The sequence below is a fragment of the Chlorocebus sabaeus genome, chromosome 12 (genome assembly GCF_047675955.1).
Source record: "Chlorocebus sabaeus isolate Y175 chromosome 12, mChlSab1.0.hap1, whole genome shotgun sequence".
NCBI lineage: Eukaryota > Metazoa > Chordata > Mammalia > Primates > Cercopithecidae > Chlorocebus > Chlorocebus sabaeus.
In genome coordinates this window covers 46,706,299-46,734,288 of record NC_132915.1, presented here as the reverse complement: position 1 = coordinate 46,734,288, position 27,990 = coordinate 46,706,299, and the positions used below count along the sequence as shown (strand labels likewise).

General features: G+C 36.4%; 1 protein-coding gene across 6 annotated transcripts in view; it reads right to left on the bottom strand.

The window, feature by feature from the left end:
• Positions 1–27,990, bottom strand: part of CNTLN (centlein) — a 366,668-nt gene that overhangs the window by 105,081 nt on the left and 233,597 nt on the right. For all 6 annotated transcript variants that reach the window (XM_073021629.1, XM_007969157.3, XM_073021630.1 and 3 more), the window contains 2 exons: positions 15,855–15,946; positions 8,758–9,293 (listed from right to left, as the gene is read on the bottom strand). In XM_073021629.1, coding sequence (XP_072877730.1) covers positions 8,758–9,293; positions 15,855–15,946 — 628 coding nt within the window. The remainder of the gene's footprint in view (positions 1–8,757; positions 9,294–15,854; positions 15,947–27,990) is intronic.

Genomic DNA, 27,990 nt, shown 5'->3' with positions numbered 1-27,990 from the left:
CCCTACCTCTCAGTCCTACCCACAAGGTTGAGATCAAGGTTGAGCAAGTGCATCCAAGGAGGCAATTTTCTGCAATATCATAGGGATATATAAGTCATTTTGTAAATCTAAGAATGGTGATATTGGTACAAATACAATAGACAAATCCATACCTAAAATATTTGAACTATTGTAAAAAAGAAATTGATGCCTCCTCCATGATGGAAGAGGCCTACTGTAATCAACCTGACACTAAGAGACTAGTTGGTTTCCTCAGGAGAATGAAGCTTTGTTTGGGATTTTGAACTGGCCTCTTCTATCAACAGGCTGAATATTCAACAGTGCCATTATCCCAGTTGCCAGATAAGTTCTGGTGAAGGAAAGTCAATTTTGTTCAAAAGCTTGGAAGGAAAAATTGGAAGATTAGTGGCAGGACACCTGTGCGGTATAGAAGCTATACCTGTTGCCATAGCCACTTTGTTCATGAGCCCATTAAGCAAGCCCTCAGATAGCTGTGAAATAGGCAAGATCCATACCATGGGTCATTTTGTTCACAGAATGGGCTTTGGGTGTATCTCTTCCAAAAGGTCCATCCACCGACCTCCCCCTTGACCTCCGTGCCACCAATCTTCTGCTAACCTCCCCACAGACCTCCCTGCCACCAATCTTCCAACTTTTCTTTCCAAGTTTTTGATATACTGAAAAATGCCTCCTTTGATGCACTCCCTCAACATTGATCTCAACCTTCACTACTTTTTTTGGAGTGGGAGTGGGAGGTAAAGAGGTGGATTAGTCAGTGTTTTTCTGGAGAAACAGAACCAACAGGATGTATGCATGTATGTATGTATTTTTAGGAATTGGTTCACGTGATTGTGGAGGCTAGGAAGTCCAAATCTACAGTATGGTCCAGTAGGCTAGAAACTCAGGAGAACTAATGGTATAGCTTCAGTCCAAATGCCAGCAGGTGGAAAGCCAGGAAACTAAAATTTCTAGTTCTAGTGTGAAGTCTGGCAGGCTAGAGACCCAGGAGAACTGATGGTGCAGGTTAAATCTGAAGGCAGTTTTCTGGAGAATTCCCTCTTGCTCACAGAGGCCATTCTTTGTATTATATTCAGGCCTTCAATAGACTAAATGAGGTTCATCTCCATTCTGGAGGACAATGTGCTTTATCCGAAGCTCACTGATTTAAATGTTAACCTCATCCAAAAACACATAACAAGTTGACACATAAAATTAACCAACAGAGGGGTCTACTGTCCCTATAACTCAGTTTATTTTCACAGTGTCATCCCCTCCAGGTGGGACTTAGTTCATCAGGGAAGTTCTGGTCTTTTGGTATATACAGATCATAGAAGAACTACATTTTTCTTTTCTCAGGACACCAATTTTTCTCTTTCTTGATACGATGCAAGTCATACAGCTGCTGATGGCTGTCCCGACCTGTTCATATTTTGGGTTTGTCATCAATTCTATTATAGATGCTATCCTCGAGATTTTGGCTATGTCTTCCTATTTGTTTTGTTTATTTTGATGGGGGATTTGTGGAAATAAAATATCCACCACTGCTGCAGCCTCTTCCCAGTAGTACTAGCTTTTTAAATAGAAAACAGCTGTCAACAGAAATCACATAGCCTTAGGTGTCTACATGTGGTTCTTGTCATGCTTGTCAGGGATTCCATATACCATGTCTGTCTGCTACAAACATATTCATAATCTTTGGTTCACTGAGTCATCTCCTCAAACCATTAATATTTCCTGTCCATAGCACTGCCCATTTTCTATTGATGTGTCTTTTTATATGACAATTTGTAAGTGATCTTAAAATCTTCTGGATATTAGTCCTTTACCTTCTTTATGTGTTGTAAATACCTTTTCCTGGTTAGTCATTTGACTTTTAACTCTTTTTATATATCTGTTATTATACAGATGTTTAAAGTTCTATTAACGTTTTTTCATATCTGGCTCTGTATTTTCATCTCTTGCTTAAGTATACTTCCTAGAGATGCTCCAAAGTTATAAACAAAGTAATCTCGTAATTTCTTGTAATACTTTAAAAATTTTCATTGTTTCATTAAACCTCGAATCTAGGCCAAGCACGGTGGCTTGCACCTGTAATCCAAATACTTTCTAAGGTCAAGGCAGGAGGATCACTTGAGACCAGAAGTTCAAAACTAGCCTGGGCAATGTAGCAAGACCTCATTTCTACAAAAAATTTGAAAAATTAGCCAGGCATGGTAGCACATGCCTGTAGTCTCAGCTCCTAAGGAGACTGAGGTAGAAGGTAGCTTGAGCCCAGGAAGTCGAGGATGCAGTGAGCCATGATTGTGCCACAGCACTCTAGCCTGGGAAACAGAGCATGACTCCATGTCATTAAAAAAAAAAAAACTCTATATGGATTTTGCTTTAATATACCATACTATATTAGGTAGTCAATGAATATTGTTTAATGATTCAAGAAATGTATTTGTTCACTTATTCTTCACAGTCTGCTATGTATATAGTCTAGTCCTCCATCAAAAACTTAACAACATGAAAGGAACTCCACTACTTTATCCTAAGATACGGTGTCAAGAGACTAACAATATGCAAAGTTCTATGGAATCTAGATCTACAGTAACCTAGGAATCAAATGCTACGAACCTAAAGCAAACCTAAAGCTATTTTGAGAAAGTATAGACAAACCTATTTTTGATCAATGTAGTGGAGAACACAGCAGAATCAGGACTTCAATGAGGATCAAATGAATGTACAGGTCATTAAAAAATAGCAGTATAAAAATGTCCAAGATTAAAAATCTTTGCAATCATAAAACTAATAGTTCTACTAACTCTATGGAAAAAAATCTGGGTAGAATTAAAATCAGCTTGAAAGACAAATAATTTTAGCTGAAACAAGTTTATGAAGAGATGTTCATGGAACCTTTGCGTGTAGAATCTATAAACAGCAACAAAATTCAGGCCTAAAAAAGATCTGTATTCACAATTTGAAAAATAATTCTTTGTTCAATGTGAGACTATACTGTTTGATTGCAGAATTTTTCATATTCTTGACCACAATTGGAAATGAATGAATTAACATAAACATTTCGCATATACATACAAATATCCTGAGGATGGGGTAAAGGGTGTTTCAGATAGCCAAAGAAAATGATTCCTTGTAATAATAATAAACATATAGTACTGAACATGTTTTACGTGCTATTTTAATGTTCTATCCTATTTCTTTCTCACAACGTATCTATGAATATGATCCTATCATTATGCCTATTTTACGGATAATGAATTGAGGCATAGACAGGTAAAATAGCATGCCTATGGTCACACAGCTAGAGGATGAGAGGATTTGAACAAAAGCAGTTTGGTAACAGATTCCATGTTCCTAATCCCTAGGATATACTCTAAATAATGGTAGAGTTGGCTGGGCACAGTGGCTCACACCTGTAATCCCAACATTTTGGGGGGCCAAGGCAGGCAGATCACGAGGTCAGGAGTTCAAGACCAGCCTGGCCAACATGGTGAAACCTCATCTCTACTGAAGATACAAAAAATTAGCCAGGCATTGTGGTGCGCACCTGTAATACCAGCTACTCGGGAGGCTGAGCAGGAGAATTGCTTGAACCCGGGAGGTGGAGATTGCAGTGAGCTGAGACTGAGCCATTGCACTCCAGCCTGGGTGATGGGGCAAGACTCCACCTCTAAATAAATAAATAAATAAAGGTAGGGTTGTGTTGGGGAGAAAAAATATGTTTCTTTTATCCAACTTATGTTCTTGGCTGAGACACTGTAAAAAATGCAGATTAGCAAAAGAAAAGCAAGCAAATTTATTTAATGTAAGTTTTACACGACAAGGGAGCCTTCAGAAGGAAATGAGGACCCAAAAAAATGGTTACATGTAAGGTTTGATGAAAAACAGAAAGTCACGGGAAAATGTGGTAAGACAAAAGAGTATGAGCTAAGCATAGTAAACTGGGGGACACTTAGCATAGCTGTTCATTCAGATTCATCTTGGTGTTCCTCTGTCTTTTGAGATAAGGACGTTCCTTTCCTCTGGTATAAGGAAGCCACCTCTCATATGAGGATCTTATCATCTGTTTTAGGGGAGAAGGTCACAGAGTCATTCTCGCACCTGCCATTTTTCAAATTCCTTCAACTATATTTTGGGAGGAGTATGTCCTGAACACCATCAGTTGTTATCATATTTTTACAAAAGGTGGTAATGTGAGTGAATATACTGCTTTATAAAATGGGAGAAGATGGAAAGGGCTTTAGGACTAAGGTTGAAAACTTTAAGGATCAAAATGTCATATTCCTGAAGCAAAAAGAAAAGTCAAAGAGCATCAGTTTCTTGTAAAATAATTTTGAATGAGAATAAAATGCACTAGTAGGGAGAGACTGAAGTCAGATAGGCTAAACACACAGAATCAAGGAAGTTTATGTTGTGTTTGGGAAATGTGACCAGGCAATTAAAGAAATAACTTAATGATAAGAGAAAATAGAAGTAGAAAGTATAACTGTAGGGATGGAAAAAAATGATTTTCCTTCTACCTAAGTTCTCGTTTGAGACCCCTGTAACAAAAGACAGATTAACAAGGGAAAAACAAGTTAATTAACATGTATATCACACATATAATAAATACATGGGACCACCTGGAAGCGAGTAGCTCAAAGAGGTGGCTTAGAACTCCAGTTTATATAGCATCTTCAGCAAAGAACAACAGCTATTTAAATAAGTGATAACGGAAAGGAAAGGACTTGCGTCCCAAGGGGCAGCAAATTGTAGGAAGGCAAATATGTGGAAAACTAATGGTAGATGAAGGCTAGTTGGTAAAACGTGTTACGTAGCTTCCTCTGGAGCTATCTCCAGGCTCATTAGGGACTCAAGTTGTATCCAGTGATTAGCTTTTATCCCTTTTTGGCAGAGAGGGGAGAATGAATACCTTTGTAAATGTATGTACTGCTTTTAGCGGGAGATAAGAGAGCTTTTCTTGTAACTGCTTTTTCCAAACTGGCTTCAGTTTGAAATAATCCTTATGCCCAAATTGCTTATTTTGGCATGGCACATTTTGCAACCCTTTATAATCTACTCAACACATTCTTATTTCTCTGCTTCTGAAACCATGCCTCAAAGAGTTAAAGAAACCAAGGATAAACAGAAATTCTTGAGTTTGCAGGATGGCAGATTAAAAAAGAAACAACTTAATGAAACTCCCTCTGCTTATGAGATAAAAGAACTAGCTGAAATCAGTTGGAACCAATGTGGCTGACTGGAGTCTGCACAGAACGAGCTTGCTGATGTCACAGTCTGAAATTCCACTGCATGTTTCATACGATCCCAGAATTGCACATGCAACTTATGTTAGCATGAAGAGATAACTGCTCAAGGACTTTGCAGATCTCCCCTTTCCTTTCACCAATCACCTATTAATCTCAGAATTCCCCCTCCCCCATCACTTTCTAAAAATACTGCTTTGAAGCCAGCCTGGAAGACAGATTTTAGCTTGACACTCCTGTCTCCTTGTGAGTCAACTTGCAATATAAAGCTTTTCTTTTCTCAAAAACCCAATGTCATAGTATTGACTTCTAGCATAAGGCAACAAGCCCCTTTTATTCAATAACACTCCAAACTTCACTTCTCTTTAATTTGCTTGGAATGCTGAAATTCTGTTTTTCTTCTTGAAGATACAAACAACTCCCCCTGATAAAATCCATCACTGAAAAGGCATGCTCTTGTCAATACTATTCAACTATGGAAAATAAATACTGATAAGGTGATAATCATACAATATAGTATTTTATATATACTAAATTATATATATACATATTAAGTTCTATTTTTTTCAATATCCAAGTAACTCTTATATTTTTGTCTCTAAAAATCTAAAAGAAAGAATCTTCTGAAGTCCCTAAAGCTCTACTGCAAGAATTTCTAGCCGTTTGAGAATTATTTGCAGCTAAGTGACTCTTGAAGGCATTCTGTCAGGCAGGAAATGTAACACCAATCACAGTATAAAATTGAGTTTTACTGCTAAGTAACATAAATGACAATCCTATATTTTAAGAGATATTGTATGATATGTCTCTCAAAATATGTGACCTTGTGCACATGCACTAATGTCAGAGGTGTTTGAAACAGAGCAACTCCATTTTGAATAGGGGCTGGGTAAACTAAGGCTCAGTTCTGCCGGGAGGCATTCCCAGTAGATTAGGCAATCTAAGTCACAGGATGAGATAGGAGGTCAGCACAAGATACAGGTGATAAAGACCTTGCTGATGAAACAGCCTTCAGTAAAGAAGTTGGCCAAACCCACCAAAACCAAGACAGTGATCAGAGTGACCTCTGGTCATCCTCGCTGCTATACTCCCACCAGTGCCATGACAATTTACCTATGCCATGGCAACGTCAGTTAAGTTACTCTATGTGGTCTAAAAAGGGGAGGCATGAATAATCCACTCCTTGTTTAGCATATAGTCAAGAAATAACCATAAAAATGGGCAACTGGCAGCCCTTGGGGACTGCTCTGCCTATGGAGTAGCCATTCTTTTACTTCTTTACTTTCTTAATAAATTTGCTTTCACTCTACTCTATGGACTTGCTTCAAATTCTTTCTTGTGTGAGATCCAAGAACCCTCTCTTGGGATCTGAATTGGGACCTCTTTCTGGTAATACTAATATGATAAAATTAAAAGTGTGTATTAGTAAATTACCTATTGCTTATTTATTCATACATACATATTTGCACATAAGTAAATGGCACCACTTTATTATGAATAGTGTGGTAGCACCAAGTGGTTAAGACAGAATTAGTAGCTAGCACTAGACTTTCCTTGAAGATATAGACAATGCTTAGTGGGTGTGAAGTAACTTTTTACCTCTAATTGCCGCTGAGAGAAGGAAAGAAGAACCTGGGTAACACCGAAATGGGAACGCAGATTTGGTCCTTTGGCCTTTCCTTCATAAATATGTTTTCTGAGTTTCTTTAACTGCCTGAGGACAAGGGGCTTGAGTACATGATGTTTAAAAACAGTGTTTTTCAAACTTGTCTGCACATTGGATTCAACAGGGAAACTTGAAAAAATACTTAGGCCTGTATCCCACTCCAAAGGTTGTAATTTAATTCATCTGGGGTGTGACCTAACCTTTGGAATTTTTATAAGACCACCAGGTGCTTCTAATATGCAAGCAAGTTTAGGGACCACATTTTAAGGTAATTTTCAGTTCTATGTCTGTGATTAGGAAAAGATTTAAAAGCAAAACAAAATAAAAAACTAGGGAAAATCAAAGGACATATGTCATTATAAAACACGGCAGAATTTTTAAAATTATGACAAATTGGGCAATTTGTTAGCAATTATGGCAATACTGAACTTCCCTACTGTCTATATGTAAAAAAGAGGTGTTCTATCATTCGTCTTTGTGGTTTTGTTACAAGAAAGGGGTCCTGATCCAGACTCCAAGAGAGGGTTCTTGGATCTCGCACAAGAAAGAATTCAGGGCAAATCCACAGCGCAAAGTGTAAGCAAGTTTTTTAAGAAAGTAAATTTCTAATTTTTCCTAAATTAGAAAAATATAATTTTAGTAGTCATGTGGTCCTCAGTTTATAAGTAAGCCATAAAAGAATGGCTACTCCATAGACAGAGTAGCCCCGAGGGGTGCTGGTTGCCCATTTTTATGGTTATTTCTTGATGATATGCTAAACTAGGGGTGTATTATTCATGCTTCCCCTTTTTAGACCATATAGGGTAACTTGCTGATGTCGCCATGGTATTTGTAAACTGTCATGGCACTGGTGCAAGTGTAGTAGTGAAGACAACCAGAGATCCCTCTTGTGGCCGCCTTGGTTTTGGTGGGTTTTGGCCGACTCCTCTACCACAACCTGTTTTATCAGCAAGGTCTTTAAGACCTGTGTTTTGTACTGACCTATGTCATCCTGTGACTTAGAATGCCTTAACCATCTGGAAATGCAGCCCAGTAGGTTTCAGCCTCATTTTACCCAGCTCCTATTTAAGATGGAGTTGCTCTGGTTCACACGCCTCTGACAGTTTTACTGATGTGTTTCAAGTGCATATATGAATGTACAGCCAGGGGTAAGAGAAAGAAGCATTATAGATTTTTAGTTTCCTCCTGTTGCTGTTCACTAGGGGTACATATCTTAAGACTAGGAATCTGTAGAGCTATAACTTTAAAGAACTAATTTTTAACCACCTTTCAATTAAAGTTAGTACAATGACTTTGCATAATACATACATAAAATAATTAGTGAAGATGGTTCTTAATTTAAAGGATGTTAAACAGCTTGTAGACATCTGGTAACAAGCTGAAATGGGTCATTCAAAATTTATCTAACTAAATTAAGGGGGAAAATTGTTTCTCCTCCCAGGTTGGCATGTCACAAGATAACTAAACCGACTTAGTAGGCTTGCCTGGGAATCCTTAGCTGTCAGTGGTGAATATGCAAAGGGCCAGCAAATTAAATCAACCTGCCAAACTGTCAATTTCAAGCCTCATGACTGCATGAAAATAGCATCACTGGAAGAAATCAAGCATTGCCTTCTTTTGGGTTTCCTGGCACCTATTCAAATACTCATGCAGTTGTGGCTAATTTTGCATGCAAATTTCAGTCAATAAGCTCAGAACAAGACCTCCCAAGATATTTCAAAGGATCTGACAGTATTTTTTCTGAATACCAAATCGACAGTAGTTGAAATTCAATCTCCATTTGCTAGTGCTTTACATATGCACAGTGTCCCCACCACAGAGCTAAGTTAATGAGAGCCTTACCTGCTTTCACTCACATCCTCCCAGCCGTCCTTGCTGAGGTTCTCAAACACATTGCTCATAACCTTGATGGAGTGATTGAGAACAGTGTGGTGACGACCCACAGAGCAATTTTTCTTGGCAGCTTTAAATTTAACCTTGGTCATAGTTGTCTTACAATCATATCGTCCAGATCTCACGTTCGTGGTAGCTGTCTCGGATTTAGCTTTGTCTGCTGACTGGTGTGATTTCTCCATTGGGTTGATCAGCTCTTCATTTTCATTTCTCAATGCATTAGCTTCTGCCACTTGTCTCTTCAGGAAAGTGACTTCTCTCTCCAGCTCACTGATTTTTACTTGAAGTTCAGTATTTTCTTTTTCTACATCTTTATTCCCCTTTATTATCTGTTCTAGCTCTTTTTCTCTGGTCTCAGTATCTTCTTGTTGCTGTTTTAAGAGGGATTTCAGAAAATCATTTTCTTTCATTAATTTTTTATTCCCTTCTTTTAATTTTCTCGACCTTTTCTCAAAAGATTTCAGCCGATTTTCCAACTCAATGACCTAAAGAGAAGAGTTTATTCTTTCAAGAATCCAAAACCATAATCTACTATACTTTATTATCATTTCTAACTTATGAAATAAAAATTACATCTAGCACATGGACAAAACAAATCTAAAGTACTTAATTTCTAGATAATTCTAAGGCGGTATAGATGAATACATTCAAAAATGCAATAATATATCTGTTGAATAAAGGACAGATGGTAAAAGAAGGTAAAATTCTACACAGTGACAGAACTAAGTATGCTAATAAACTGCAGTGTCTTCTGAGATCATAAGTGCCTTGGCTATATATTCTATTCATTGTGGAAAAAATATTACAGAGAAAAATAACATACACAAAAAGGCTAAAAGTAGACACATAAACTGCATTAATAAATAAACTTTTTTCAATATTCAACAATCACATGAAAAAGGAATGAAATACAAAGTAATCTACTGAGGCTGCTTTTGTCCTAAATTGGAAAAATGTAATTTTAGTAGTCATGTGGTCCTCAGTTTATGTGATAAAGGAACAGTTTACCAAAATAATAAAGTCTAGCAATTTTAAATTACAATGATTTCAAGATTGCATATAAATTAAAATTTTACCATTTATTTCAATAAACAATGCTTGTGTTGTAGGACATAGCAATGATAACACACACTTCCTAATCTTAAGGAATTTCAAAATCATTTGGAAAGACAGACATTTGCATAAATAAACCTAATAAAGGATATAATCTAAGTGTCATAAGTCTGGGCAATTAATTCCAATTCATAAGTTCAAATATTTCATAGAGGAGTTGATTTACATTTAGATCTTATTAATAATAAGCATTATTGTTTGTAAAGTACATTCTACTATTTACGAAATAGTTTCAAAAACACGATCAACATGATTGCTTCTGGCCATCTCAAAACATGAGGTATGTGGAACTAACAATTATCTTTCCAGACAGGAAAAAGAGGTTCTGAAAACTTAAATTTCACAGAGGTAAACCTTTCTGGGATTGAACTGGGATCCAAATTCAGGATTTTGTGCCCCTCCCACTATTCAACAAGGCATATGAGAAAGAAGAATTACTCAGATATGTATGGAAAATGTACAAAGATTTGGACTCAAGAAAAAACTGGAGATAAGCAAAACAATCTAAATGACTGAAAAAGTATATGAACTCATTTTTACTTTTAAAACAAAATTCTTCAGAGAAACATGTTTGATACACTGACAACTCCAATGGTCTGACTACTTTTGTCCCTCACAAAATTCATTATATTGAAACCTGATCACTAGTGTGATGGCATGATGAGGTGGAGCCTTTGGAAGGTGATTGGATCATGAGGGTGGGGCCCTCATGAATGGGATTAGTGCTAATAAAAGAGACCTGGGCCAGGCGCGGTGGCTCACGCCTGTAATCCCAGCACTTTGGGAGGCCGAGACGGGCGGATCACAAGGTCAGGAGATCGAGACCATCCTGGCGAACACGGTGAAACCCCGTCTCTACTAAAGAATACAAAAAACTAGCCGGGCGAGGTGGTGGGCGCCTGTAGTCCCAGCTACTCGGGAGGCTGAGGCAGGAGAATGGCGTAAACCCGGGAGGCGGAGCTTGTAGTGAGCCGAGTTCGTGCCACTGCACTCCAGCCTGGGCGACAGAGCAAAGACTCCGTCTCAAAAAAAAAAAAAAAAAAAAGAGACCTCAAGGTGAGGACACAGCAAGAAGGCACCATCTATGAACCAGAAAGAGAGATCTTACAAGACACTGAATCTTGGATCTTGGACAGTTGGATCTTGGACAACAAGTTTCTATTGTTTATAATCCTCTCGGTTTTAGTATTTTTTATAGCCGACTGAAGAGACTAAGACAATAACCAATGATTCAAAATAATAATATTCCAGAAATATACAAGATAAAACATACATATTCTTAACACTTTCCAGTTTACGAAACTTTACTTATAATAGTGAAGATGTAAATTGTTTCCTAAACATGAGTTTCAGTCATGTCTGATTTACATATCCTTCTATATTATCTTTTTTTTTTTTAACGTTCAACCCCTTTCATTTAAATCAACATTAATTTACTAAGTGACTATACTATCCTGGGGCATGGGTATTTCTCAACACAGTATGAAGAATCTCACCTACTTTCAATCACTTCTATTCTATGGTATGATATATTAACCTACTATTGGACATATGTCCTTAAAGGACCTACTCATGACCTGGAATAAAGGTATCTGAAAAATTTTGTCTCAAACTATTGTAGACTTCTGCATATTTCTTTGAAAGAGATTGTATTGTTCCTTCTCAATGTAAACACTTTACTGGGGAGCTGATTACTGTGACAAAAAATACAGTGTTCAAGAAAAAAATCTATGCCAGAATCCTTTTCACTTTTTCCAAATCACTCTACCTCTAAATTTTATTGAAGGATTTTTAATCACTGCCCAAATCAGTATACTTTTCATAAATATATTTTAAAATACTTTTGCATATTAGATTCCAATATGCAATAGAGTAAAATATACTCTATTCTTTAAATACATATTTGATGCAAGTAAACAATTACACTTTCTTTGAGTCAAGATCTCATTTTATTGCCCAGGCTGGAGTGCAGTGGCCCGATCATGGTTCACTTCAGCCTTGACCTCCTGGGCTCAAGTGATCCTCCCACCCTAGCCTCCAAAGGAGCTGGGACCAGAGGCAGGTACCATCACACCTGGCTAACTTTTTATTTTTTGTAGAGACGGGGTCTCATTGTGTTGCCTTGACTGGTCCACACTTTTTTTTTAAAAGTGACTTTGGTGATACAAAAATATTAATAAGAAGCAGTGTGTTTTAGGGGAAATAGAATTTTGAATCAGGTCTATATCTCACTTCCAACTCTACTTGCTTTAGTTGGTAAAATATTAAAGGTATTTTACCTTTAGTTTCCTCATCTGTGAAATGAGGATAGTAATACCTATACCTTACAGTTTTGTTGGGAGTATTAAATGTGATCATAAACCATAATTCCTGACAGACAGTAAGTAGTAAACAATTTACTATCATTATCATTATTACTATTATCATTCACCTTAACATCTACCTAATAAAACTGCTATAACTAAAATATAATTACTTGTGATGAATATTCTGAATTAGCCATTAAATCAGCTGTATATTTCAATTCAATTAAAATATGTTACAAATAAATATAACTAATAAACATCTTAAATTTGAGATTCCAATTCTGGAAATTAGCATTTTTTTTCTTTTGACTAAAATCCACTTAAGTTTGGGGACAACTCATTAACATTTTACATACGTTGGGGCTCAGAATACAACACACCAAAATATGCCACTTTGGCTTGCCAAGTACCTTGAATTGAAGGTCACTGGAAGTGCCTCAGAAGCAAGATCTCCTGCCCTCCTGTCACCCGCCCCATTTTCTCCCATAAAGTAAGTCACATCAACCATAATTCCTCTTCCCTAAGGCAGGTCATACAAACTAGAACTCTTCTCCCCAAAAGCAAGCTGCAAAACCAAGAAAGGTAACTTTCTCCCTTCTCAGTTCTCCCTTGAAGACTTTCATTCCAGAGGGGTCCTGTCCCATACCCAGGAAGGAAGGAAGTCTACACAGAGGGCAAGAAGAATCTGAGCAGATAGGCCTTGCATGGTTTGCCCCTCCTTAGCCTATTACCATAGACATATCCTTTTCTATAGATACATTTCTACATGGCTATCCTTTCTTTATCGAACCTAAGCGCATAAATAGACAGTTTTCTCTGGGTCTTTGTTTTTGAAGCCTCCTGTGGCACAAAAAACTTTGATTAAATAAATGTTATGTATTTCTCGTGTTAAACTGTCTTTTATTATAGGAGTGTCAAATGTGGCCCTTATGATAGATGAGGAAAGATGCCACAACTTTCCACCTCTATATACATACCAATTGAAGATGTCTGTGGTTTTAAGGTCTGTTAACTGCCTAATGTGAATGTATGTTTAATCATGAGAACTGGTCAAAATTATTTAAGTTTAAAATGGAGGACAAATAACAAAACAGAGACACTACTTCTAAACATTTTGAAAAGGGAAAATCCATAGCACTTATTAAAGTGTTATTCAAGGTATACTCAAAAATTGTTAAACTGATTTTAATCCTTCAAAAATAGAAAAGTAAATTTTAATACATATTTGAGAATGAAAGTCTGGGGAACTGTTAAAAGTATTCAATTTGTGGATTATAATTCAGCTCAAGCCCACGTTTTCTTATAGTATTGAACATTTAAAATAATATACCAAATAGATGGCTCTTTTCAGGCCAGGTGCGGTGGCTCATGCCTGTAATCCCAGCACTTTGGGAGGCTGAGACAGGCGGATTACTTGAACCCAGGAGTTCAAGACCAGCCTGGCCAACATGGTGAAACCCCACCTCTACAAAAAAAACAAAAATTAGCCAGGCATGGTGGCACACGCCTGTAGTCCCAGCCACTTGGGAGACTGAGGCACGAGAATTGCTTGAACCTGGGAGGCGGAGGTTGCAGTGAGCCAGCATTGCCCACTGCACTCCATCCTGGGTGACAGAGCAAGACTCTGTCCCAAAAAAAAAAAAAAAAAGAGGCTCTTTCCAAAACTGAAATAAAATACCTGACATTATGAAGCTATGAAGAGTGTAGTTTGCTAGGTTTGCCATAACAAAGTATAACAGAGTAGGTGACTTAAACAACAGAAATTTATTTTCTCACATTCCTGGAGTCTAGAAGTCCAAGATCAAGGTGTCAGCAGGGTTGGTTTCTTCCGAGGCCTTTCTCCTTGGCTTGTAAATGGCTATCTTTTCCCTGTGTCTTCACATGGACTTCCCTCTGTATTTGTCTGTATTCTAATTTCCTTTTTTTAAATAAAGACACCAGTCATGTTGAATTAGGGCTGACCCTAATAGCCTTATTTTAACTTAATTACCTCTTTAAGGACCCTATCTCCAAATGAATGTAAACATTCTGAGATAATACAGCTTAGGACTCTTAATATATATAAATGTGGGGGGTAGATCACAATTCTGCCAATAACAATGTGAAATGTTAATATATTATTTTTAAAATAATCTGCTCATATGTTTCATTTCTACTGTATACAAATATTGTTTTCACCTTATTACTGTTTTTTAAATTTATTTTGAGTGAGTTTCATACATAACCTTTTAAAATAATGAAACTCAAACATGAGAAATTAACTTATGATTGATAAAACTATATTAGGTAAATATAAAAAATAGTATACTAATGAAAATAATTTATATTGGTTGTTCAGGTCTTAAAATGGATGTCTGGATCTACTATTGTAGTATTCATTTACGGCAGATGGAATGAAATAATGGCTTTCTTTAGCGTTTCTACCCTAAGGCAAGAAAAAGTAGCATAGTATTACATATCCATAGATACAAAAATCATATAAAACCTGGCAAATAAAAATATTATTCTGAAAAATAGATGATAAGCTAGTGTGAACTGTATGACATCCTAGCTGGTAGTGCATAGATTAATTCAATTAATCATTTTACCTAAAGACAAATGAATGTAAGCATTTCTAGTTCTCTGTGTTACTATGTTAACTTGATATGTGTCATTCAGTAATAATGAGATGACAGCCTTTGTGACCTGACAAGTTGTTAGAAGTATGAACAATCACATCATCTGCTGTAATTCACTAGATTTCCTACAAGTCAATTCAGAGATGTAACGAAATATAAGCAACTATGTTAATATTTTTGTTTATACATTTGTACATTTTCAGAGTTATCTAAGTATTAAGATTTTGTAAAAAACTAAAATCAATCTAATGCAGCCAAATGACAATCACTTACAAGAACAAACTATTTAAAGATTATTTTCTTTATAACAAAGTGTTAATAATTAGATCCACTTAACTGAACTTGATAACAATGTATTTACTTATAAAAATACAAATTAAGTATAAAATTATAAAAGTAAATGTTAATATTTTAAAACGGTATTTTACTATTAATGATAGACATGTTATAACATGACTATAAGGTTTACATGGATGGTCTTACTAAAACATAAAAAGCTGTACTCAATTATATTGGTATAATTTTTTATCTAAAATGAGATGAGCCATGTACATTTTCATGTTTAACATTAAAACTATAAACATATAACCATTTTACTGAGGTAAAGCTATAACTATGCTCAGTGTTTTAGTTCAAATATTACAAATCTCTATATTTGTGGAAGTATAGCACAGTCTTATTAAAATATATTTTAAACTTAAACTAAGTTATAACTAACAAGCACATATAGTCTACATTTCTACAATTTCTATTTTTTTCATTTTCTCCACTTCACCTTTTGAAAATAATTTTAATCTACGTCAATGGAAGCACAAGTGTTTACACATTTATTTCACTAACATTGATTTTTTTTTTACCCCATTTTGGCAAGCCAATGATTTTGAATTATGAATTTAAATTAAGGATTCACACAAGGTTTACACTCATAAGCCCTCGTTTTAAAATATAATCCTTTATGTTAAAATTCAGATTTAACTTGCTCAGCTCAATATCTTAAAGATTAGACTACCTTCTGCAATGTCTGCTCCAACATTTCTTTTCCATTCTTCTCTGGAGTACTCCTCTTGACCTCAGCATCTTCACCAGATCTAAAGAGCTGTTCTGGTAGAGAATAAATAATATATTATGATACCATGTGTGCTGCTGAAATACTGTCCTGTCATTTTAAGGAAAAGGGTTCTACGGTTTTTCAATTGTGAATAATCTAGGGTATTTTCTTGTCAAGTATTTGACCAGTAACTAAACAATGACCCTTTTCAAGATTTTTAGTCACACAATTAAGTATCTTTGTAGTGTCACCTTTTTTTTTTTTTTTTTGTGCAGTGTAAGATTTTTCAAAAGTACAATAGATCTTCAGGTTAACAATGCTACACTTTTATTCCTATTTTCATTCTTTTGTAGACTATTCCCCCTTTGCCTTAAAAGCAGAATTCATTGCCTTTTTATCTACACAGTCACTACTAGTTTTGTTCTCTGGATCTTGTTCCCTGCCAGGAGGATCACAGTGATTGCTGAACAAAGCAAACAGTAACAGAATTAGGGTGGACTGAAATCGTAACACCCCCTACAACAACCTTTTTTTCAAGTGAAAGATCATGCACTGGGCAAGGTAAACCATACAAATAACTCTTCTAGAAATACTGTGACTTCATAACAAATAGAAAGCTAGGTATATGGGTGAGGTTATAGCTACAAATCATTCCTATACTAGCTATACATTTGACTACCAAAACCTTTTCAACCAAGCCAAAACCTACAAGTAACTTAACAACCTTAAAGAAAAAATGAAATAATAAAACTTCAGTTAATACTAAAACCAAAATATATCAAATCCTATAAATAACTTTTTTCTTAACAGATAAATTACTATGACAAATTTTACTAACATTTTCTTAGTGAATTACTTTTGGAATATAACATTTCTTAAGGAATAAAAGGGGGACAAAAAAGAATATATAAAACTAAAAGGATATATATCTGTGTTAGCCTGAGATGATTTTGCTTTAAAGTATGCTTGGCTGCTGTAGGTCAGTGTAAAATTTTGATTTCTCAACAAAGGAAAAAGAAAACAATATTATTCTCTGTAGAGTAGAAATCCTCCTGGTATAAACAGTGACTAACAAGTTTGTTAGAGTGAATTAGGCATTTCTTTTGTCTTTGAAAAATGACATACCCAATTAAAACTTCTGTACTTATGAAATAAACAGAACACTATCCTAAGGATAATAAAAGCTAGGATAGGTAGAATTTGTCACCTGGGGAATAAGTACCTTTACCTTGATAATAATCTATCAGTTCCCAAGTTTCTTCTTCTAGTCCCCTAACACCATGATGCTGAATTCATTTACAACAATCTTTCAGTATTATAGAAATAATATGCAAATACAATTCATCCTTTCTAGTCATTTAAATATCTGATATACTTCTGAGTGAAATATTTAATCTTAAAAATAATAGTTCTATATTCAAACAGCATGGGATGCCAACAATAGCTAAATACTTCCAATAAAATAAATGGTGAAGACTGATTTAAAAATGAATCTGTCTGCTGCTTATTTGCTCCTGGATGTGTGCAAGGTCCACTGGTGGATTGTCTAACCATGTTCACCTGTACTTATCTGCTGAAGTTTGTTTCTTCCCTTCACAGGTTTATACAGAACGCTCAAGAAGCTAAGCTCATGCCATGGAAAGAAATGAGGATCCAATTTTCTGGCCCTTGATTCTCTTTCTCTTCAAGGATCTCAGGATTTGGAAAATAAACCAAGAAGACCTAGTTAGAAATACACACTCCTATTTCTTTCCTATGGTAGACATGTGAGCATATGCTTCACTTTACTGGAGATTTAATTTCAATACTTTAGTTTTAAATGCTTTACATTCATTATAATTTATATTCTTTCTCAGGAGTTCCTTCTCTCCATTTTTTCTTTTTTGCATTAACTTTTAATTTTGCTTATTCATAGTTATTTAAGCTTATTATATTCTATTTTCTACATTTTTTCTTTTAATCTTCTTGGCTTAAATAATATAAAGTTTTCTGCAATCTTTTACTTTGTATTCTTCTTTTAGATTCTTTCTTTTAATTAATTTAACAAATGATTTTAAAAATCTATTATCATTGTTTTTTCCCTGATCTTAATATGAAGCTTCGTACACAAACTTTCTTAAAGGTCTGTTTGTGATTATATCAATTTGAGAGATTTAAAAAGGAAAATAGTTATCAACTTATTGTATTGGCAATTTCCTAAAGAATACTGCTATTTTTATTTCACTTTTAGGAAAAGAAAATGAGAATCATAGTGGGTAGGTTTTACTTCAGAAGGTACTTGTGATACAATAAGAAACATATACAGTCGTTCCTGTTGCAGGGACCTTCCTGGGATACCTAAATCCAACCATGCTCACGTCCCTGATGTAGCATTTGCATATAACCTATGCACATCGTCCTGTATACTTTAAATAATCTCTATATTACTTAGAATAACTAATACAAAGTAAATGCTACATAAATATTGTTATACCATATTGTTTAGAGAATAACAAGATAAGTCTATACATGTTCAATACAGACGCAATTCTTTTTCAAATATTTTAGATCTGCAGTTGGCTGAATCCAGGCATGTGGAACCCATGGATACAGAGGGTCCACTGTATTTGGATTTTGTCCCCAATTCCTGAAACATAGTTTCAAAAACCTTTGGAATTTCTTGAGTAATAGGAGCATCCTTTGTTATTACAAGCAAAGCATAACAAGCTCCTTTCAACCATATCAGAGTTTATGCTTAATAAGATGATTCCCGGTGAGCCCCTAGATAGGTTCAAGATGAGGACTGGCTGCAAAAGGAGGCAACCATGTGATTACATGGTTTTAACATCCAACCCCACCACCAGGTCTCTGCAGAAGGAAGAGGAAATGGAGATTGAATTGAATCACCAACGGCCAATGATTGAATCAATGATGGCTACTTAATGGAAGCTCCATAAAAAACTCTATGGAGTTTGGAGAAATTCCAAGTTGGTAAACACATTGAGGTGCTGAAGGTGGCATGCTCAGAAAGGACATGGAAGCTTCTTGCTCCTTCCTCCATACCATGAACTATGCAACTCTTCTATTTGGCTGTTTCTGAATAGTATCCTTTATAATAAACAAGCAATAGTAAATGGAAAACTTTTCTGAGCCATTCTAGCAAACTAACAAATCTGAGGAAGGACTCCTGGGAACCCCCAATTTAAACTCGGTTGGTCAGAAATACAGGTGGAAACGTGGGACTTGTGATTGGGATCTAAAATGGGGGCAGTCTTGTGGGACAGAGTCCTTAATCTGTAGGGTCTGCACTAATTCTAAGTAGTTACAATTGAACTGACTTGCCCAACTGGAGTTTGGAGAAGCAAAGAGTTGGTTGTTGGGTGGAAGCAAAAACCTATATAATTGGTGTCCGAAGTATTGTGAGTAAAAATAACTCTGAACACTGTTTCAGATAAGTGAATTGAGGATAAATAGGCAATAATCAGCAAGACCTGCCATGAAAAAGTTTTTGGTTCTTGTGTTAATTAAAAATCGTTGCCTTAGGCAAGATAAAGTCAGATCAGCCAACTATAATTAGAATCCATCTCCTCTGGAAGTAACCATAAGCCAGTGAAAACTCAACTCCCATTTCTGATGAATGAAATGGCAAGAAATAAATCCTGTTTCTGATGAGTAGGAGAGAATTTCATTCATTTGATATGACTGTTATACTTGGCACCTCTTTCTGGAGACCTAGACCATCTCCTTTGAGTTTACCTGGGCAGGAGGCCTGGGAAGAATCTATTCAATCAGTAAAAGTTCAAAGACAAGTAGTCCATTTTTGTTATCAGCCACAGATATTCTAAAAAGGAAGTTACCAGGACAATGTAAGTATCTTTTTCTAGGACGAGAGGTAGGAAAACAGAGGGATAAGTAGGTTTTGTGGGTTTTTTTTTTTTTCATTTTATTTACTATAAATTATACCCAATAAATAGGCTTCCTTGCCTTAAAAATAAAATGTCTTTAAGCTGGGGACTTGCTGGACTCGATCCTATTAGCTCACTGGATGAATCAGGGGAATTTGAACATGCTGTCTTTAATTCCTCTAGCTAGCTTGAAAGCCATGTGTAACACCCCCTTTTTATTTTATGCTATTCCTTAAGCCCATACTTTAAAAATATTTTAGACTGTTTATTTTCTACTTCCGAGTGCTTCATTATATTTTAATTTCTATCTTTATATTTAAATGAATTAGTTTTGTGAAGTTTAACACTGTAATTGTGTTTCTGATTTCATATAAATTTCATGTTACAGGCTGGGCACGGTGGCTCACGCCTGTAATCCCAGCACTTTGGGAGGCCAAGGCAGGCGGATCATGAGGTCAGGAGATCGAGACTATCCTGGTTAACACGGTGAAACCCTGTCTCTACTGAAAATACAAAAGAATTAGCCAGGCATGGTGGCGGTCGCCTGTAGTCCCAGCTACTCAGGAGGCTGAGGCAGGAGAATGGTGTGAACCCGGGAGGCGGAGCTTGCAGTGGCCCGAGATCACCCCACAGCCCTCCAGCATGGGCGACAGAGCAAGACTCTGTCCCCCCACGCAAAAAGAAAAGAAAGAAAATTTCATGTTACAAATTACTTCTTGCAATTAACTTTTGTTTCAATTTACTTTAATATTTCCTCTATATTCTTAATACTCCTTTGGCTTGTTTTAAAAATAATTTTTTAATTTGAAAATTCCCATTTTTTTTTTTAAGACAGGGTCCTGCTGTATCACCCAGGCTGGAGTGCAGTGACACGATCTCAGATCACTGTAACCTCCACCTCTAGGGCTCAAGTGATCCTCCAGCCTCAGCGCCCCAAGTAGCTGGGGGTACAGGTGTGTACCACCACACCCAACTTTTTTTTTTTTTTTTTTTTTCGGTAGAGACAGGGTTGACCAGGCTGGTCTCAAATTCCTGGATTCAAACAATTTACCTGCCTCAACCTCTCAAAATCTTGGGATTACAGTGTGAGCCACCAGTGCCATGTTGGTAACAACTACAAAGAAGCATGACTTTAAGCGTAACAGAAGCAACCAAAAATTGTATAAATCATTTATATAGATATATTTGTGTGTGTATATACATATACAATGCATATGTTTTATATATTATACATATATTTATATATGTTGAGGGTACAAAAAAAGAGAACAGAAAAAGGAGGTCACACCCCAGTTCTATTGTTAAAAATGAGGAGGTGTTTTCTACATGGAACCGACAAGAAAGGAATACAGTACTGTGCACACTGGTCCAGAGGTATTAAACGCTAAAGCACTTTGGGGTTTTATTTTGCTGATTTTTCAGTTCCAGGGAGGAAAAAATAATGCTAAACATATGAAAGATAAGGCTAATGAGGTAGGCAGGGGCTAGTTTTCAGTGGAATAAAGGAATTTGGGCTTTATTTTGTTATTAGCAGGAAGTCACTAAATAAGAGAATAATATAAGATCAGAAATATTAACATAACAAGAGTAGGGCTGGAAGGAATGCCCTTATGCTAGACTGGATAGCAATTATAAGTAGCATAAAATGAAACTGCAGTCTGACCTTCCTTTCTTTATAAAATATACTGCATGGGTTTAGAACAATTTTTGTTATTCTCCTTAAATGTTTAGGTACTAGGTATATGCTTAATAGATTAATGACTGTGCATTAAATTATAGTCACAAAGAATTAGTTAATAATCATTCCAAGAAGTAAATATTTCAACATTTTTATTGCTATTGAAAAGTTTTTGGCTTTATTGGAGAAAACCTGAATATGCCTAAAAGGTTTTCCTTTTTGTTCCCAATATGTTCCCTCGATTTGGCTCTAAGTTAAAGTAGGATGACCATTTCTGAAGGCTTGATTTTTTGGTCATGTTCTTTTTGGTATGTATCCAACACAATCTATTCTCAATAGTAAGTACATTTGAGTTACTTGCCAGAAATCTGGAACTTAAATTGTATGCTGCCCAGCTATTATGAGAGTCTGTACTTTTTTAAATTAACATTTAATAAGAACAATCTGAAATTTGCAGTCCATTTACTCCATTCTAGATGCTTTATTTCTGGACTGGGTCAGACTACCTAGAAAACCATATGCTCGTAACATACACTAACAGCTCCAGCATACTTTTGCCCACTGGCTTATGACTTTATATCATACTATGGTAGATTATTACTCAGCAAATGCTTACTTCTTTCACGGATACCTCCATGGATAGAGTACAGATCCTTGCCCCATTAATGTTGAGTTTGGCCATGTGATTTGCTTGGACTAGGGAAACATGGGTATAAATGACGGCATACTTGTTATGAGCCTAGAACTTAAGAAATTGTATGCTTCTGATCACCCCTTGGAAATTTCCAATATTCGCCTTGAAAAGAACACAGTCAGGTAGTCACTGCCCCTTCAGCCTGGAACAGGGATTAAGAAATATGGAGCAGACCTAAATCCAATATTGCCTCAAGGTGAAGCACTCCAGCCAACCAACAGACCTGCAGCCTGCAGCATAGTTATCCCAGCTGATAGACTCATGAGCAAGAACTAAATGTTTGTTACTGCATGCTAGTGAGATTTTGTGGTTGTTTATTCTGCAGCAAAAGCTGATGGGATACAGAAATTGGTAATTTTAAGTGGGGTGCTGCTATGATAAAAAGCTAAATTATATGGCATTGATTTTGGGACTGGGTGGAAGGCAGCAAAATATATGTTACAGGATGCTGAGAAAATGGCGACCCATGTTATGTCGTTACAAAACATTTAGAAAACTGCCACCTGGCATAACCTGGAAAGCAAAAAATGTACCTAACAACCTAATAAATTTTATACTGAGTGAGGAGATGTCAGTGCAGAATGCTGATAGTATGAGTTTGGTTATTGCTGGCTGCACTTGACTAGCTACTCTAGGAAAGATCTGAGCTCAGAAAGGCACTGGCCATTGAAATATGGGAAGTGTGTAAGTTCCAGTACTTTCAGAGTGGGAAAATGAAATTGCTTGTCACCATATCAAAGGAGTGGACACTGAATCATTGGCAGCATAAAGACCAAATCTCAGATGTTGACATTAAAACATGGCTCAGGATTTGGCTGTCATGCCTGTTGCTAATAATTTGTGAAAGGAATAATGCAAGGCCTGGTAGACTCTGGGTAAAGGCCTAAAATACTCCCCCAACTCTCCATAGAAACTAACACTGACAGTATGAATTGTTGTTGGCTGTATTTAATAAGAAGACTTGCTTTAGCCAAAGAAATCTTGGGTGGAGGTTACAGTGTGCCAGTTCCAAACACAGGCAAAACAAGCTCTTCATGTTTATACTTGTTGCACTGTGTTCAAGAATCAGACACATGGAGCAGAAGTGGACTTGACTTGCAGCCTGAAACAGAGCTGGACCAGAAAACCTGCAGCAGTAAGAGCTGCTTCAGCCAACACACAGACCCATATGCAATAAATAAATACTTGCTATTGTTTATGAAGGAGTTTTCCCATTTGCTTGTTTCTTGCATTGTCTGATACACAAGCCCTCAACTTTCAATGACAAACATGGTAAGAAATGGTTTTGTGAACATACTCACGCACTTGTGACTCAGTAAAGACTGAGAAATCTAGCTCCTGGCCAAAACTTACATGTGATTCATCAGGCCTGACCATAGGTGATTACCAAGGTTTTACCTGGCACACCTCATGGGGCAAAGCTGCCCTCCCCAACCAGACTTGTTGTAGGTAAATGGACTGCAGTCTCTGAAGGAAATTACACTCAAGGACACAGGTTCCCCTGGTCAAGGACACTGGTTTCCCTGGCCAATCACACTCTTACACATATCTGTATCTCTACCATAGATGTCTTGATATGGAGGCATTTTTATTGGGGGTTTTGGCTGAGGTTTGCTTAGGTGTCTCTGCAGAAACCTCCTTAGAAGACCAGGAGGAGGCAGTAAACTTGAAGATATTTGTCCTAATTCTGACTTTATACTTTTCCTCTCCCAGCCATCTTCCCACACCCTCCCCCTATGCCTCAGGTCTATCAGATGGCAAGAACCTTTTGTTTGAGGATCCACTGGCAGTGAGACAACCCTCATTTCTATGTGGATCCATTTGACCCATGGGGGAAAATAAAATATGGGGAGCTGGCACTTTCTCCCCTTTAGCCTCTTGCTTAAACTATCTCAGTAATTAATTAAAGGTGCTGTAACTTTCATTTTGGTTTGTTCTCTTAGAGCAGCTATTCATACACCTGGCATTTCGGCTCTCTCTAGTTCAGCTAAGCTCTTGACAGAGGTATTGTGGGATTGTATTAAAGACTCATTATACTATAAATTGCAATTTTCAATAAAGAGAAATCTAGCATGGTAGGGGCTTAAGGTATTCATTTGGGAAGCCTAGAGGAGACTGAATTCATTTGAGGGAAAAGGCACTGAGTTTTTTTGGATGACATGTTTAACTTTTAAGATACTTGTAAAAGCAGCCAGAAGGAAACAGGTGGTCAGAAAATAGGAAATATACATTTGGAACATGGAAAGAGTTTTGGGATTTATTCCAGAGAAAACATGTTCAATAAAAAGAAAAGTAAGTTAGAGGGACCAGATTTTCCCTTCTATATGGAGCAACTAAAAACTAGAAAAAAAATGTATGAAAAATGGTTTTTAGATATTGGGCATCAGACAATGTCATCCCTGGAGAGGGCAACAAATAAGGTGAGTTCTATGATTATCCCAGCTTACTACTTACAGAGAGCTTCCAAGCTACAGCACAGAAACAGGAAACCTAAATGGAGTCCAGTAATCTTCCTAAATTAAGGAGACATACCCTGGGTTCCAGCGAGGTCAAGGGAGCTAGAGTTTGCAGCACAAAGTGTCACAGAGGAAAGATCTACTCAGATACAGGGAGAGCTCTGAAGATCTACAGACCTGAGGACCTTGTCTTCAGCCAAGTACTAATCAACACATGCATTTAAGGAAACTACCCAAGTATAAGAGAAAAAAACATCCAAAAGGATTAGAGAAAACTTAGAGGAAACAAACTGCAAAGCTCATACAGTTGTAGTGGTAGTTTATGCTCTGACTAGCCAAGGGATAAAAGGGGGGCACATTATATAAAGGTGAACAAAGCAAGAATGACAGCAGAATTCTTATCAGAAACAATTCACACTAGAAGATAGTGGAGTAATTAACTGCTAAAGAAAAAAAATCTGTCAATGTAGCATTCTATACTTACTGAAAATACCTTTCAAAATGAAGAAAAACTAGGGATATTTTTTCAGGTGTATGACAGCTGAAAGAATTTCACTACCAGCAGATGTGCACTCTAAGAAATATTAAAGGAAGTCCTTCAGGCAGAAAGAAGATAACACCGGATGGAAATACAGATCTATAGAAAGGAATGAAGAGCAGCAGAAATGGTTCTCAGCAAAAAACACAGAGAACTACCAGGCCTGGTAGAGTTCCAACACTCTCTGCTGAAGCCAGACAACAATTTAAAACCCTGGGTCACCCCTTCTAGAATAGAAAACACTCTGTAGTTGGTGGAGCAAAGTGTACATTTAACAAAATACAGATTTTGAATCCAAATTGAAAAAGAAAAGCCACAAAGGAAGAAAAGAACTTACCAAAAATCTGAATTTAATAAAATACAAGCTCAGAAAAGAAACAGTAAAACATCCAAAAATAAGAATTTGAAGAATTGAGGCATTAAACTGAGAACAACAAGAGTAACAAAGAACATTTTTACAGATTAAAAAGAAATGTAAGAAAGAACAAAAGAAGGCCAGGCGCAGCGGGGCTCCCACCTGTAATCCCAGCACTTTGGGAGGTCAAGGCAGGCAGATCACGAGGTCAGGAGATCGAGATCATCCTGACCAACATGGTGAAACCCTGTCTCTACTAAAAAAATACAACAATTAGCTGGGCGTGGTGGTGCATGCTTGTAATCCTAGCTACGTGGGAGGCTGAGGCAGGAGAATTGCTTGAACCAGGGAGTCGGAGGTTGCAATGAGCCAAGATCGTGCCACTGTGTTCCAGCCTGGTGACAGAACGAGACTCCATCTCAAAAAAAGAACAAAAGAAAAATAAAACATGGCTAAAAATTGAATTACTGATGAAGGAAGGTCTTGAGATAAAATGAATGCAGAAGAAAAAGAAAAAAGATTAAAGAATTGTTAAGAAAATAGATATGAAGGCCGGACAAAAAAAAAAAAATCTGACATAAAGACAACTTCCTTGAATTAGAGTATAAAAAGTGGAATAGAAAACTATGCAAAAATATATGCAAAAGAGAAATCCTTGGAACAAAGTAATATTTTAAATGCATAGGTATTTCAGGAAAATGTGATCTAGAACAAATTATAATGACATATTCTATTTAAGTTTTTGAATATCAAGTTGAAAAAAGTAAATTTTCAGGCATCCACTTAGCAAAGGCAAGTCATATCCACAGCAGAGGGTGATAAAGGGGAGGTTGGGGAAATCAGACACCTCTCCGTAACACATACTCACAGCAACCACTGATTCTATAAATGAGTAACATCTAGAAAGTTCTAAAGAAAAAAGGGTGTAACCCAATAAAATTATACCCAGCCCATTTAATCCCTGTTGAATCATATTCTCAAACATCTAGGTTCTTACAAATATGGCTATTTTCATTCCTTCTTGAAAAAATGCCTTTTTTTTTTTTTTTTTTTTTTTGAGATAGAGTCTTGCTCTTTCACCCAGGCTGGGGTGAAGTGGCTCCCAGGCTGCAACGCAATGACGCAGTATCGGCTCACTGCAACCTCTGCCCCCTGGGTTCAAGGGACTATCCAGTCTCAGACTCCTGGATAGCTGGGATTACAGGCGCACACCACTACGCCCGGCTAATTTTTGTATTTTTAGTAGAAATGGGGTTTCGCCATGTTGACCAGGTTGGTCTCGAACTTCTGACCTCAGGTGATCCACCTGCCTCGGCCTCCCAAAGTGCTAGGATTACAGGCGTGAGCCACCTCGCCTGGTAATACTTCCAATTTTATCTGGCTAACCAAGAAATATATGAAAATAAGCAATTCATAAATAGTAAAGCCATGGCTTTTAAAAATGTGATGAGCACTGAATTCGTTATATAGAGAGACAAGACTTTAAAGCTGAGGAAATTATTCTTGTAATATATAAAGTTATAGACTTTGGTAAAACTTTTACAAAGAAATTGAATGAACAAAACTCACGATGTAGAGGAAACAAAAAACTTTTACAAACAAGTTTTGTAAAAATGCTGGGTTTTCCATCTTGCATAGCAAGGTGTTAATTTCTTTTTGTAACCTTTCTTTTAATCTTAAAGAAATTAATTCTTTTGAAGCAGAGAAAACATTTATTTAAAGTTTAACACCTCATTTACATTTACTTCTGTTTCTCTTCATTTAGTTGGCTCCAAATAAATATAATAAATGTAAATCTCTTTTTCAAAAATATGACACTCTTTTTATATAATTAATCTACCCATCTAGTCTTCTCTGTATCTGGCCATTAAGGGATGGTTATATGATAATATTAAAAATTTTTATCTCTAACATGTGAACTAGTTTTTTCTTTGCTTTCTTCTTTTTATTCTTTCTTACTGCTTGAATGTAAGTATGTATAACTTTTCAAAAAACAATAAAGTCATTGGTTTTGAAAAGTAAACCAAGATGCTCCACTGAAAGAGACAAGAAGATAACAGCAAGAGTAGGACGTAAAATATGACAATGTGATTCAGAAGTTGATAAAGAGATAAGCTTGAAATATGATGAAAATTAAAGGTATTAAATGGAGGGGTTCAAATATTGGCCTTAACAAGTTACCAGTAACCTGAGTGTGAGCAATTGGAGCAACAAGAGTAACTGGGACAAAAGCCAAGTGAGGGGTATATGAAATGATCAATAGTAGATGATCAATAATGTTGAGCATATTTCCATATATCTATTTGCAAATGGTATGTCTTCTTTTGAGAAAAGTCTACTCATAGCTTTGGCCTATTTTTTAATTGGATTATTAATTTTTTTCCTACAGAGTAGTTTTTAGCTGCTTATATATTCTGGTTATTAATCCTTTGTTAGATAGGTAGTTTGCAAATATTGTCTCCTACTCTGTGAGTTTTCTCTTTGATTTGTTG